The sequence below is a fragment of the Aethalodelphis obliquidens genome, unplaced genomic scaffold (genome assembly GCF_003676395.1).
Source record: "Aethalodelphis obliquidens isolate GAN/ISIS:26980383/991018 unplaced genomic scaffold, ASM367639v1 scaffold19, whole genome shotgun sequence".
NCBI classification, from domain to species: Eukaryota; Metazoa; Chordata; class Mammalia; order Artiodactyla; family Delphinidae; genus Aethalodelphis; species Aethalodelphis obliquidens.
The window spans coordinates 2,896,559-2,909,801 of NW_020837963.1; the positions used below are offsets into that span (position 1 = coordinate 2,896,559).

At 38.4% G+C, this 13,243-nt stretch overlaps 1 protein-coding gene across 5 annotated transcripts in view; it reads left to right on the forward strand.

Moving 5' to 3' along the window:
* Positions 1-13,243, forward strand: part of ARK2N (arkadia (RNF111) N-terminal like PKA signaling regulator 2N) — a 76,100-nt gene that overhangs the window by 24,342 nt on the left and 38,515 nt on the right. For all 5 annotated transcript variants that reach the window (XM_027118416.1, XM_027118417.1, XM_027118414.1 and 2 more), the window contains one exon: positions 2,453-3,237. In XM_027118416.1, coding sequence (XP_026974217.1) covers positions 2,523-3,237 — 715 coding nt within the window. In that variant the 5' untranslated portion in view covers positions 2,453-2,522. The remainder of the gene's footprint in view (positions 1-2,452; positions 3,238-13,243) is intronic.

Sequence of the window (13,243 nt, forward strand, 5' to 3'; positions counted from 1 at the left end):
GGTACCCATGCTACCCCCAAGGAAGCAGTGTTTATTCTGATAACCTGCAAAGAGTAGCCAGCAAGAGGTCCGGCACAAAATGAGTGTGAAAGGCCAGAGATCTGAAAAAATTGTTTTTGTGACAGTTTTTGTAGCTAAAGAGAGCTGGGGTGTGAGTGGCCCAAGATGAAACTAGAGATGTGGACAGAGATTTTGAGCAGGGAAGAACAATCACATTTTACCTCAAGTTTCTGTTAATGGTTTCTACATAGTTTAGAAATTGAGTATTGTGAATTCTTTTTCACCCTGTTTAAGTCATTGTATTTAGCAGTTTTATTCTTTGTCAGATTTTCTGTAACGTATGTTAAACCCTTTTCCATTTTTCACAAACTCCCAAACCTGCCTTATTTTTCACCTTGTGTTATGCTTTGCTGACCAAGAAGGAGGTCTGATATGATACAAACTCCCTCCAGATTTTCCCAGTAGCCTAATTTACTCTTATACTTACCACTTCCTTATCTCCTCAGAGCAGGCAGTGTACTGCTTCCTTACCATGGTTTAACTTTTCTTCCTGTCCTCAAATTCTTTTGTGTTAGTTTCTTAATTATTACAGGACTAATAAAACAGTGCATTTTCATTGTCCAGAATTGACAGCCAGGTTTTGAAAATTATTGCATATGATTCTTTTTTTCTCTTTTTCCCTGTGTTGGGTCTTCGTTGCTGTGGCGGGCTTTCTCTAGTTGCGGCTAGTGGGGGCTACTCTTCATTGCGGAGCATGGGTTCTAGTCATGCAGGCTTCAGTAGTTGTGGCAAGCGGGCCCTGGAGTGTGTGGGCTTCAGCAGTTGTGGTGCGTGGGCTCAGTAGTTGTGGTGCATGGACTTTGGGGGGGCCCAGGCTTCAGTAGTTGTGCCTTGTGGGCTCTAGAGCTCAGGCTCAGTAGTTGTGACTCACGGGCTCTAGAGAGCAGGCTCAGTAGTTGTGGCTCATGGGCTTAGTTGCTCCGCGGCCTGTGGGATCTTCCCGGACCAGGGATCGAACCCGTGTCCCCTGCATTGGCAGGCGGATTCTTAACCACTGAGCCACCAGGGAAGCTCCATGAGATTGTTTTTAACTTATAAATGTTTCCAGTGGCCATGAATGTTCTGGTTTTCATGAATGTGTTAAGGAAAATTCATCAGAATGCCTGTTTTATCAGCAGCTGAGAACAGGACCTGAAAAAAACCCCAGATATATAGAACATTTATGTTTATAGTAAGCAAAAAAGTAGGCTTGTCATGTTAGATCAATAAATAACTCCATTTTTCAGATATCTTCTAGTTGCTGTCTACCATATAGTGAACTATCAAGTAACTTGATGGAATGAAGTGACGGAGATGTCTTATTGTGCCTCACTGACATACCATCTAGCTTAATGTTTGTGTCTGTCTGTGACTTACGGCACATGATCATTGCCTTCTTTAACATCAGTTGTTCAGGGTGAGGTATTTACTTGCTTTGCACATTGTTAGCCTCCTCTTAAAAAACCACTAGTTAATGAAGTTTGTACTGTATAGGTCACAACTCTTGTGGTTAAAGATTATGTCCTGTTTGTCTGTGATTAAGTGGAGTTGTAGCACACACAGTGGTGGAAGGATATTAGGTTCTAAAGTTAGCATAGGAGGTGGAGAATGTGTGTGGGGGTTTTCTTTTAACCCCCTTAAGTCATTCATAGAATAGAGAGTTTTAGGTTTTTTGGGTTCACAAAGTAGTTAATCTGTATTTAGTGGCTATTGTTTATGAAACAAAACATATGTTTAAACATTAGACTCATCATATTCAGCATGATGAGAGGTTTGTGGGAACTAGGAAGAACTGAGGAAATAGCAGATTCAGGTTTTTCATCTTAATGCCCCTCTAGAGCAACTCCTGTTGAGAGGAATGACAGCTTTGATGCATGTAATTACTTTTGTTGCCCACTTGCCAAATGCACGTAATTGATGGTTTTTTTTCCCCTTTAACATAAGTGTACATTTGATGTCACTCCACTGTAACTCACTCCCTTGCTTCCTTTCTTTGAGGATTTGAATGTAAAAGTAATCATTCCAGTTCACTTGTTGTAGACCAGTTTTTTTGGAGCATTCCTTTTCATTTAAAGTTTACATACTTGCTAACTATATCAAAGCTTTGAGGATCCTTTTCTTGAACAGTTTAAATAAAGTTTTAAAGTTGAAAATCCTTGTTTGGTTGCTTGCTGGTCTTGCAAGTTCAGTAATAGAAGATTAATATTGTGCCATTTTTAGTAGCTGTGTATGCCAGTATTTTGGTCGTATTAAGTCCTCTGAATTTGACTGTTGTTCAAGCAAATAATAGATACATGTATTTTAAAGGCCTATATGATGGTAACTTTTGCTGCCCACTTAGAAAGGTAGGAATGTTGTGTTGATTAAATAATCTGCCATTTCCGTTTATTGATTTTTGTGTGTTTTTGTACAGGTTGCTTTCCCGTTGCATCTTTGACATAGTTTCCTAGACTCTGCTCCATGATTTAACTTGAAAGTCTGAAATGAAGATGGAGGAGGCAGTGGGAAAAGTTGAAGAACTCATTGAGTCTGAAGTCCCACCAAAAACATCTGAACAAGAGACAGCTAAGGAGGAAGATGGATCTGTAGAACTGGAATCTCAAGTTCCGAAAGATGGTGTGGTGGATTCTACAGTTCTTTCTTCAATGCCCTGCTTGTTGATGGAACTGAGAAGGGACTCTTCTGAGTCTCAGTTGGCATCCACGGAGAGTGACAAGCCGACAACTGGTCGAGTTTATGAGAGTGACTCCTCTAACCACTGCATGCTTTCCCCTTCCTCTAGTGGTCACCTGGCCGATTCAGATACACTGTCTTCTGCAGAGGAGAATGAACCCTCCCAGGCAGAAACAGCGGTAGAAGGAGACCCTTCCGGAGTGTCTGGTGCCACAGTTGGGCGCAAGTCTCGCCGGTCCCGATCTGAAAGTGAAACATCCACCATGGCTGCCAAGAAAAACCGGCAATCCAGTGATAAACAGAATGGCCGAGTCGCCAAGGTTAAAGGTCATCGGAGCCAAAAGCACAAGGAGAGAATCAGGCTACTGAGGCAGAAACGGGAGGCTGCTGCACGAAAGAAATATAACTTGTTGCAGGACAGTAGTACCAGTGATAGTGACCTGACTTGTGACTCAAGCACGAGCTCATCAGATGATGATGAAGAAGTTTCAGGGAGCAGCAAGACAATCACTGCAGAGATACCAGGTAGAGGATGTTTTTTAAACTGACTGTAGAGCACCTGATGGCATTTCTCAGCTCTCAGGCTCAGTTAGATGAGTGACACTTGAAAAAATCCAGGAGACCTGCAGCTCTGTGTAAATTTGAAGACTGCAGTGTATTAACAAGACATGGCCAATTTAAAAACCTGTTCTGAGGTTTCCAGTGCACTTTAGCACAACAGCCAAAAAAAATACTTAATGATAGGGACAGGATTATTTTTAAGTAATGGAATTTCTCACAAGTCTCTTTCTCTGTAACACATTACCTGAATTCCCATCATTGCCTTTCTAGCACTACTTAGATTTAATACTCACTTCAGCATTATTACTAAGTACGTTTTCCTCAGGAATAGGCACCTTGCTTTATTATATAGCCACTGCACTCGAGCTTATGGTGTCTGAAATAACATGTTCTACCTTTCGTTAAAGGTTTCTGATAACTATTCCTCCTAAAACAGTAGTTTTATGTGTCCCCCCCATTCAGTGCATGTTTAGCTAGTTGTCACTTGCATTGAAAGGAATGTTTTTTGCAAAATTTCCCCCTTAACGCCCCAAGTTTAAAAAGTACAGAAAAATCTGCTGTTCCAGCTCTTATTGGTATAAGAGTCTGTAATTTATTACATGTTTGACACATCTGCTTTCTCCATATTACTACGTCTGGTACTGTGTATGTACTACGAAGGCAGTCTTGAGATTTCATAGTGGAAGAAAGGTGAGGTCTGAATGGTTCTTGGGTGAATTCTCATTGAAGAGACTCTTTCGATTAGGAACATTCTGTAAAGTACATGGCATTTAATAGATCATGACAGCATTATTTATTGCTACGTTAAAGGGGGAAGTTTTGGTTTTCAAAGTTTTATGGGTGACTTTTTTCCTCCTAGTTTTCTGAAATGTTTCTGTTTCTATACGTCAGCATATTGCTGCTATACAAAGAATATTTCAAGATAAATCATATTGGTTAATTAAACCTATAGCTAACCAAACTTACAGAAACTCAGTAATAAGAATGATTTTATAGGTGTTCAACTTAAAATAAAAGCATCATCCATATAGTATATTAAGTATGAGTTTTTAACCATTGTTGGAAATGCTTACTGTTTTAATATCTATTGAATTCCTTTGGTAGTTCCTTATGTTAAAATTACTGGGGGAGGGGATTTAATTGAAGCTCATCAGATGACTGCATGAGAGAAGCAAACTTTGGGGTTGTTCTAAGGCAGGTTCTAGGTGTATTTCAGATTTACATTTAATATTTTAAAGAAAGCTATATTAACACCTATACAATTGTTTATGCATTCTTATGTCCTGTTCTAAGCTATTAATCAGGATCATGATGGATCTCTTGATACAGTGCTTACTTAATTCCACTCACTAAATAGATTTTTATGTAACTGCCCAATACTTTGTCTTTTTATGGAAAGGGAGAAGGTGGGTGAACAAAGTGCTCTTTGAAGATAGACCCCATTGAAGAGGTGGCATGAAAAATATCTTCGTGGGCATTCTCCCTATTTGGCTTAAATAGGTTAGGTGTGCTTTGTTCATATTTTCCAAACCTGTTTGCTAATTGACTACCTTGACCAGTGTCTAAAACTTCTAAAACATCAGTCTTCTGTTTCTTGTCTATTCTGAATTGTACACTAACCAAAACACCAAATTATCTGAATCTGTAATTTAGTTTCTGTTGTGCACACCACTTAATAAGTTGGTGGATTTTGAAAACATGAAGAGTTTTCTAAGGTAATCATGGAGAATCAAATGGGAGGTAAGCTGTAGGGCCACTGTATATGACTGCCTAGGCTCTGCACCACAGAGTTACAGAAGGCGCTGTACACATAAGCAGCTGTGAATGGTCTTTCCTGGAATTATGCAAAGCAAAGGTAGAACATCCTAAGTTTAAATATTAGGAAGTTCATTTCAATTATCCACATTGTTACCCCCGAAAAATTTTGACATTTTTCATTGCTGATGTCATAATTATGTATACGTCAGTTTCTTGAATCAGATTATAACTTTGGGGCAGGGGGTATACACTCTACCTTATAGCAAGGCAGTTGTTGAAAAGTTGTATAGATTGTGAAGATAGGATAAATTGTGAACTGACTTATAAGATGAGTGCAACACCATGGACCTTCAGGTGAACTTAAACTGGATGTACCTAACAGCAAATCTCTTGGAATTTGAAATTTGAATCCAGCTGTTTATACAGAATGGAAACCAAGAGGAAAAGTTAAAAACTGAGATTCTTGCTATATGCTTTCATCAAGGTACAACTAATTTAGTAATTCAGAATTGCTGTATTTATAAACTTTTTTTGGCAGCAGCTTAAACATTGAAGGAATTATGCTAAATATTCACTTATGCCAAACAGTTGAACAATTAATGCATTTTCTTTTAAAGAGTGGAAATAATTAATGCTGCAGACTTATATAGTGCATGGTGATGATTAATAATTGAGTTTGATATTTGGACAGTAGATGTTTATGAAGTGGTTTTGTTGTTGTTGCTTTAGTTAACAGTTAACTGACAGGCAGCTTAGTATCCACACTAGATCATTCTTTCCTTGAAGTTTTTGAAACTATATTGCTCTTTTAAGAATCTGGAGGTATCATATCAAGATAATTCTGGCACTTCTTTCATTTGGGGGACTTAGAGATGAGCAAAAATAGAGTATTTTGTAGTGCATATTAATGTGAAAATACTATGTGGTAGTCTTGAGTATTCAAGGCTTTTGTTGAGTGTCTCATTTATAGGTGATATTTTTGTATTATTAATCTTTATACTTTATTATTAGAGCATTATTTCTTCGGGGGTCAGTTTTTCTGTAAAATCACTTTGAGACTAGAGCTGTAAAGTCTGCTCTTGCAGGGATTTTTTTTTTTTTTTTGGCCATGACACACGGCTTGTGGGATCTTGGTTCCCCGACCAGGGATTGAACCTGGGCCCTCAGCAGTGAAAACTCAGAGCCTTAACAATTGGACTGCCAGGGAGTTCCCTGCAGGGAGTTTTGATTTTAGTGAATGTGAATAAGTCTGTGACATCAGACTTCAATTCAAAAATTCTCTGAACAGACCAGCTTACATGCATCATTGTAGGTGGGCAGCAGGGAAGAGTTTTTCCAGTGACCGTTGTTTTTCATAAATATTTAGTATAGAATAAACCTCAGGGTAGCTTCATCTTGTCTTGGCTATAATGACCTGCTTTTGTGTGGTTTAATAGTCCACCATGCAAGTGCCCACTCAGACTGAGGTTCCAAAAATAGTATCCACCTTGGTAGGTAAGGGTCAGTTGTCTTGGCTGTTTTGCATTTTAGAAAATCTAATCGGTCTTTGTTGGAGAATGTCAGGGAGGCTGTTGAGGACACCTGTTTAAGATCATCTGAATCCTCAATCCATGTGGCCAGGCGCAGCTCAGTCCTACTGAAGCTAGGATCTCAGCACTCACTACTCACCCCACACAATTATACAGTGAAATTCCTCATGATAAGCTATCATTTTACCTTACAGTTTTTCTGAGGTAGAGGCTTATTACGCTTGATCAATTAACTCTTACTTGGAAATGAAAAAAATTTCTTTAGTAAATCCTTTGTAGGAAATTTTGAAAATAGAAAAATGTGATGTATAAGATTAAAATCCTGCTTTTGTTAACATTTAAGTATATTGCCTTCCATAATATGTAACAAAATTTATCATACTATGTATACTTCTTTCTTTCCCTCTAACATTGCATTTTGAGCCTTTAACCAAAACACAGAAGTCTCCCTAAAACCACGTATGGATTTTGAATAATTTAGCTAACTATAAAATAACTTCCCTACTCCTGGCCCTTTGGGCTGTTTTTAGTTTTTGCTATTATGAGGAAGGGTATGAACACTTGAAGGCTCTTGACACATACTGCCAAACTACTTTTTAATACTTTATTAAGTTTATTCCATCCAGGAGCTTGAGTATTTGTTGCATTATATTCTTTCTATTGAGTGTTTATAAAAATGTTGCTGGTTTGATGGATGAACTGTATCTTTAATTTGCATTTCTTTGATTACTAATGAAGTTGAAAAATCATATTGGCCATTTGTATTCTTTTGGTAAACAGTCTATTCATGTTCTTTGCACATTTTCCTCTTGCTACACTTTTTTTTTTTAAATTGATTTGTGAGGATTCTCAACCTACTGGGGATTGAATTACTTGAAAAATATTATTATTAATTTAAGCAGTAGCAACTCATGGTAGAAGATAAGACCCCCAAACCCATGTTAGGAATTCCATGACCTTTTTCCTATATTGAATATGAAGTGACTGAAAGCCCCATGTCCCCAATTTAAGCCTCTGTAATCTGATTGTATTTTGGTAGCTATTTAGGAGACTCACTAAATACATTGATAACAAGACACCGAGACTGAGTAATCAGTTGAAGACTGCCTGAAAAGTGATTAGTAAGTGCAAACAAAGCAGGTAATATCTGTGCAGTTTTCAGTCTGGCTATATGTTAGAATCACTTGTTGGGGGTTGGGAGCATTTAAAACTTATGATGCCCAGACCCCACTGCAGACCAATTAAATCAGAATCTCTGGATCTGACCCAGGCATCAGCATTTTTCTCCCAGCTTTTTTGAGATACAGTTGATATATAACATTGTGTAAGTTTAAGTAAGGTATACAACGTGTTGATTTGATAAATGTATATACTGCGAAATGATTAGCACAGTAGGGTTAGTTAACACGCCTCTCACTTCACATAGTTATAATTTGTGTGTTGGGAAGTTTTAAGATCTGCTCTCTTAGCAGCTCTCAAATATACAATACAGTATTGTTAACTATAGCCACCATGCTGTATTACATCCTCAGAACTTACTCATCTTATAACTGGAAGTTTGTCCTATTTAATCACCTTCACTCATCCTTGCTGCACCCCGTACTCTCCACCAAACTACTCTGTTTTTTTGAATTTGTTTTTTTTAAGATTCCACATGCAAGTGAGATCATACAGTATTTGTCTTTCTCGGACTTATTTCACTTAGCATAAAGGCACCAGCATTTTTAAGCTCCCAGGTGATGACAGTGGGCAGCCAGGCTGAGAACTACTCAGTTAAGCAAAGTGATATGTTAAGTCTCCCATAGCTAAAAATCATTGTAAGACTGGTAGTCTGCTTCTGTTAAGTTCTGAACAGTGTCATCTAGTTTTTAAATATGTTATTAGTGATTAATAAACATAAGCACCTTTAAATTTTACTCCATTTAAGTGATTATTTTAAAAGCATGCATTGTTTAAATGTGGTTTTCTCTATGCTACAGTGTCTAGATAATGTTACCTTAAATTTAGAAGCTTTGAAATCTTACTGGTGGGTATCCTTTGGCAATCTCTAATGTTAAAGCACCAAGGTATTATTTTCAGCCTGCTTTTCCTAGCTTATTTCCTAAAGTGAGTGCCTTTAAAAACTTTGTGTATGCAAAAGCATAAGCTTTGCTTTTGATGTCTTTCTCAAAGTAGGATATATTTTAGTGTTAATAAAAGGACATATGTGTGTTTAAGGTGAGAATATGGTCCCTGGTTGTTGTTTGTTTTTTTTAATGTATTTTTTAGAGCAGTTGTAGGTTCACAGCAAAATTAAGCAGAAGGTACAGAGATTTCCCACTTATTCCTGTCCTCACATGCGTACAGCCTCTTGCACTATCAACACCCCCACAGAATGGTACATTTCTTATAATTGATGAACGTAGATTGACATATTATCACTCAGAGTCCACAGTTTACATTAGGGTTCACACTTGGTGTTGTGCATTCTGTGGGTTTTGTTTGACACGTATCGTTGGGTCCTCTTTTTAAGACTTCAAAATGTCTTGTTTTCAGTATTTATTGCTGGTAGTCATCTTTATGAGGCTGCAACTTATCTCACTGTCCTTAGCATAAGTATTCTCACACCAGTTTTTTGAATTCAGCTTTTAAATACTCATTTTCCAGTGTTTGTTGAAAAATAAGCAGCGCCAGAAACTGAAACATCAAAGTAGCCATATCATTTCCTGTCCTGTACACTTCAGTTTACCCAGCACTTATAATGGGGATAAACTGTTTAAAGAAAGTTTAGTATTCTTTAAATTCCATTTAGACTTTCCGTAAGCTAAATATGTTACACTTCGGGGAAAGGTATGCCCTTCTTGAGAAAGTTTACTTATAAATAAGGTGTTTTTTAAAAAAAAATTATTTATTTTTGACTGCGTTGGGTCTTCGTTGCCGCGGGCAGGCTCTCTAGTTGCGGCTAGCGGGGAGGCTACTCTTTGTTGCGGTGCGCGAGCTTCTCACTGCGGTGGCTTCTCTTGTTGCGGAGCATGGGCTCTAGGCACGTGGGCTTCAGTAGTTGTGGCTCATGGGCTCTAGAGTGCGGGCTCAGTACTTGCGGCGCATGGGCTTAGTTGCTCCGTGACATGTGGGATCTTCCCGGACCAGGGCTTGAACCCATGTCCCCTGCATTGGCAGGCGGATTCGTAACCACTGTGCCACCAAGGAAGCCCTTTTTTTTTTTTTAATGTGAAGAAAGGGGATGGAATGCAGTAATCAGGGGAGGAGGAATGAAATGAAGTTAGAGGGAAAGTTGATAACAATAAACATTATGAGGTTTTTGTTTGCTAGGTAGAATTGAGCTAAAAATTTGTCCCATAGCCTTTTAGGCATTGAAAAGAGGTGGCATGACATAAGCAGTTCTCATTTTCTAGGAGAAACACTTCTTTTCTTGATACTGAGACCTGGGAAATTTTTCTTTTGTCTGTTCATAAAAAATCACTATGAGATAAAGTAAACCATATTTTCAGAAATACCCTGAGATAAATGCAACAGAGCATTTCATAGGGTAGTTCTTTATAAGACTTCTTGGTATAGGTAGATGGTATAAGGCCAAGATTGATTGATTCCATCAGTCATTCATTCAGCAAATATTTGGGCACCTACTATGCGGCATTGGGAATGCAGTAGTGAATGAAAAGTCCTTGCCCTCATGAAACTTAAATCTTTTCTGAGGAGACAGATAATAAATGAATTCATCATATGCTATCAGGTAGGGATATACACTATGATAATAAAGCAGGATATAAGAGATGAGATAAAGATGGACTAAGGATGGGGTAGAAAAGCTATTTTTTTTTTTTTTTTTTTTCTGTACATAGGCCTCTCACTGCTGTGGCCTCTCCCGTTGCGGAGCACAGGCTCCGGACGCGCAGGCTCAGCGGCCGTGGCTTACGGGCCCCAGCCGCTCTGCAGCATGTGGGATCAGCCCAGACCGGGGCACGAACCCACGTCCCCTGCATTGGCAGGAGGACTCTCAACCACTGCGCCACCAGAGAAGCCCAGAAAAGCTATTTTAGATATTGTAGTCAAGAGTGGTCTGAGGAGGTAACATTTTTAATAGCTCCCTGAGGAAATGAAGAGTTCAGTATAATTAGTTTTATTAGAAACCCAAAGTATATGGGACCCAAACCAAAGCTGATCTGGCCTAGTTCAAGGATAAAACACTGTATGTAGAGGAGCATATCCTAAAACTAGAATCCTATGAAACCACTGTTCTACTTGCTATTAATAGCTGTACACTATTCACACGTTTGGAAAGTGCTGGATCATGTGGAAGCAGATTTCTTTACTGCAGGACAACTCGGAGCCGTTAATGTGCTCTCCAAAGTGGGGAGGATATGATTTGTAGCATATCCCAAACTTAACCACAAAACTTTTTTTTTTTGAGGCATACCTTTTAGCATCTTGCACAGACCAGGGTTTATAAAAAACTGACCCAGAGGTATACATGGATTATGCATATCCTCTGTGGGGTTTTTTGTTTTTTTTTTTTAATTTGGCTAAGTCACGTCTTAGTTGTGGCACGTGGGATCTTCGTTGTGGCATGTGGGAGTTTTCCTTATGGCACTCAGGCTCTAGAGTGCGCAACCTCAGTAGTTGCAGCATGTGGGCTCTCTACTTGTGGCACGTGGGCTCTAGAGCGCGTAGGCTTAGTTGCCCTGCGGCATGTGGGATCTTAGTTCCCCAACCAGGGATCGAACCCATGTCCCTGCATTGGAAGGCAGATTCTTAACCACTGGACCACCAGGGAAGTCCCCTCTATGTGGTTTTTCCATAAGGAAAAAAAAAATTTTAACTTGAAACAAGAGCATTTGATAAAAATCAATTAGCTGACAATTATTGTATACTGATTTATTATGGGTCAGCTGTCAAAACAACTTTTAGAATTTTAAAGTCATAGTGTGAGAATATTCAGGGATGCAGTGGTTTTCAATCAAGGCTGTACATTAGAATCACCTGGAGAGCTTAAAACAAAAAGAACCTGTAATGTCTGGGAGCCACCTAGGTTTTGGTATTTGTTAAACCATTCCAGGTCTTTATGTTCAGCAAAGGTTGAAAAACACTGTTACAGATTAATAGTTAGTTGTATAGTAACAGAATACACAATCCTCCACAGATTCAGTGAAGCTATGAAAAATGGTAGTATCATGTTGTGTTTCTCAGAATTACCAACTTTTGTTTGGTTAATTAATTAAAGTGCCCCTTATGAGTGCTATACCTATATGGCTGTTCTTAGTAATGCTTATGCCATTTTCCTGAATAAGCTTGTCTTAATAAAAATACAGTTTTCTGATTTAACCATGTTTTATCAAATGGCCTCAATGTCTTTAAAGCTGACTTCAGTTGTGCTGGGGGATCTGAAGGAGCGCCCAGGGAAATTCCAGGATTACTTGACAGGGGTGCTGTGTGTGATAGGTGCTGCATAGGCAGTGTCCTAGAAGAGGCCATGAGCTGTTTTTCCAAGATGCAGAGGCAGAAAGAGGAGAAGTTCCTGGTGTGGATGGAAAAGCTAACTCTACTTGACACTGGTGAAGAGAACAAGCAGCTACTGGAACCCAGGGAACTTAAAATGCAACTAGTTGGCCAAAGAATTTCCCCTGTCACCCAATCAGGTGCTTACATGCAGATGCCTGATTCCCAAGAACTGCCACAGCAGCCCTTTGTGACTTGTCACAATGTTGACAGTACATTAGAGTTCTCAAAGACATTACAGTTTTCCAATTAACTTTGCTGAAAATGGGAATATTACAGAACAACCTTTATCTGCTTTTTGAATTGTGTAAGAAAGAATATGCTTTTGCCCATTGTAAGTTTCTTTTGATGATGTTTAAAAAATGATAATAGTAAACAGTTCCTTTTTAAAAAATTAGATATTCAGAACAGAGTTTGATAAATTCTAGCTTGAGTTTTGTTACATGTGGTTGGAACGTAGAACCATATTTATACGATGGTAGGGGTGATCCTCATCTTTATGCTTTTTTCATGCAAAAATATAAATAAAATATAAAATAGGGAATCTTAGTGAATCCAAGGTGGGTAAGTAGTTAATTCCCTGAGAGTCTCTTAGCATTATTCTCTACAAACACTGTTGACTCCCTTCTGATTCCAATAGGAGGAATGATGTAATTAATTCCGCTCTGGAGGTCATGAGTGAATATATTGCATGAACACTTTTCTATCATTCTTTCGTATGTCATTTAATGAACTAATTTGTTGCTAGTCTTTAATGAATTATATTAAATCGCCTTTGTATGCAGGAAGAATGAATTATTTTCAAGCAAATTAATGTTCTGTACCTACTATGCAAGATACTGTAGGGAAAGCGGATTAGAAAGGAGTTTGATTTCATGCATGAGAAAAATAGTAGTTTTCATTGTTACATAGATAAATTTTTATTTTGAGCTTTAACTTAAAGCTCAGTGCCTGAGCCAATAACCTGGCAGACATCATCCAGAGGAATTGTTTGGTGCTCTGATGTAAAGGGTACCTCTAGAGGATACAGATGAAATGGTCACTCTATTAAGGGTGTGTATTGAATGGGTTTTTAAATTACTAGTGACTAAGTGTATTGGCTAATGTACTACCAATTTAATTTTGTTTTCAATCCCTGGACTGAAAATAAATGGCATGTTAAAGAGCCCATGGAGTGTGTCAAAGGG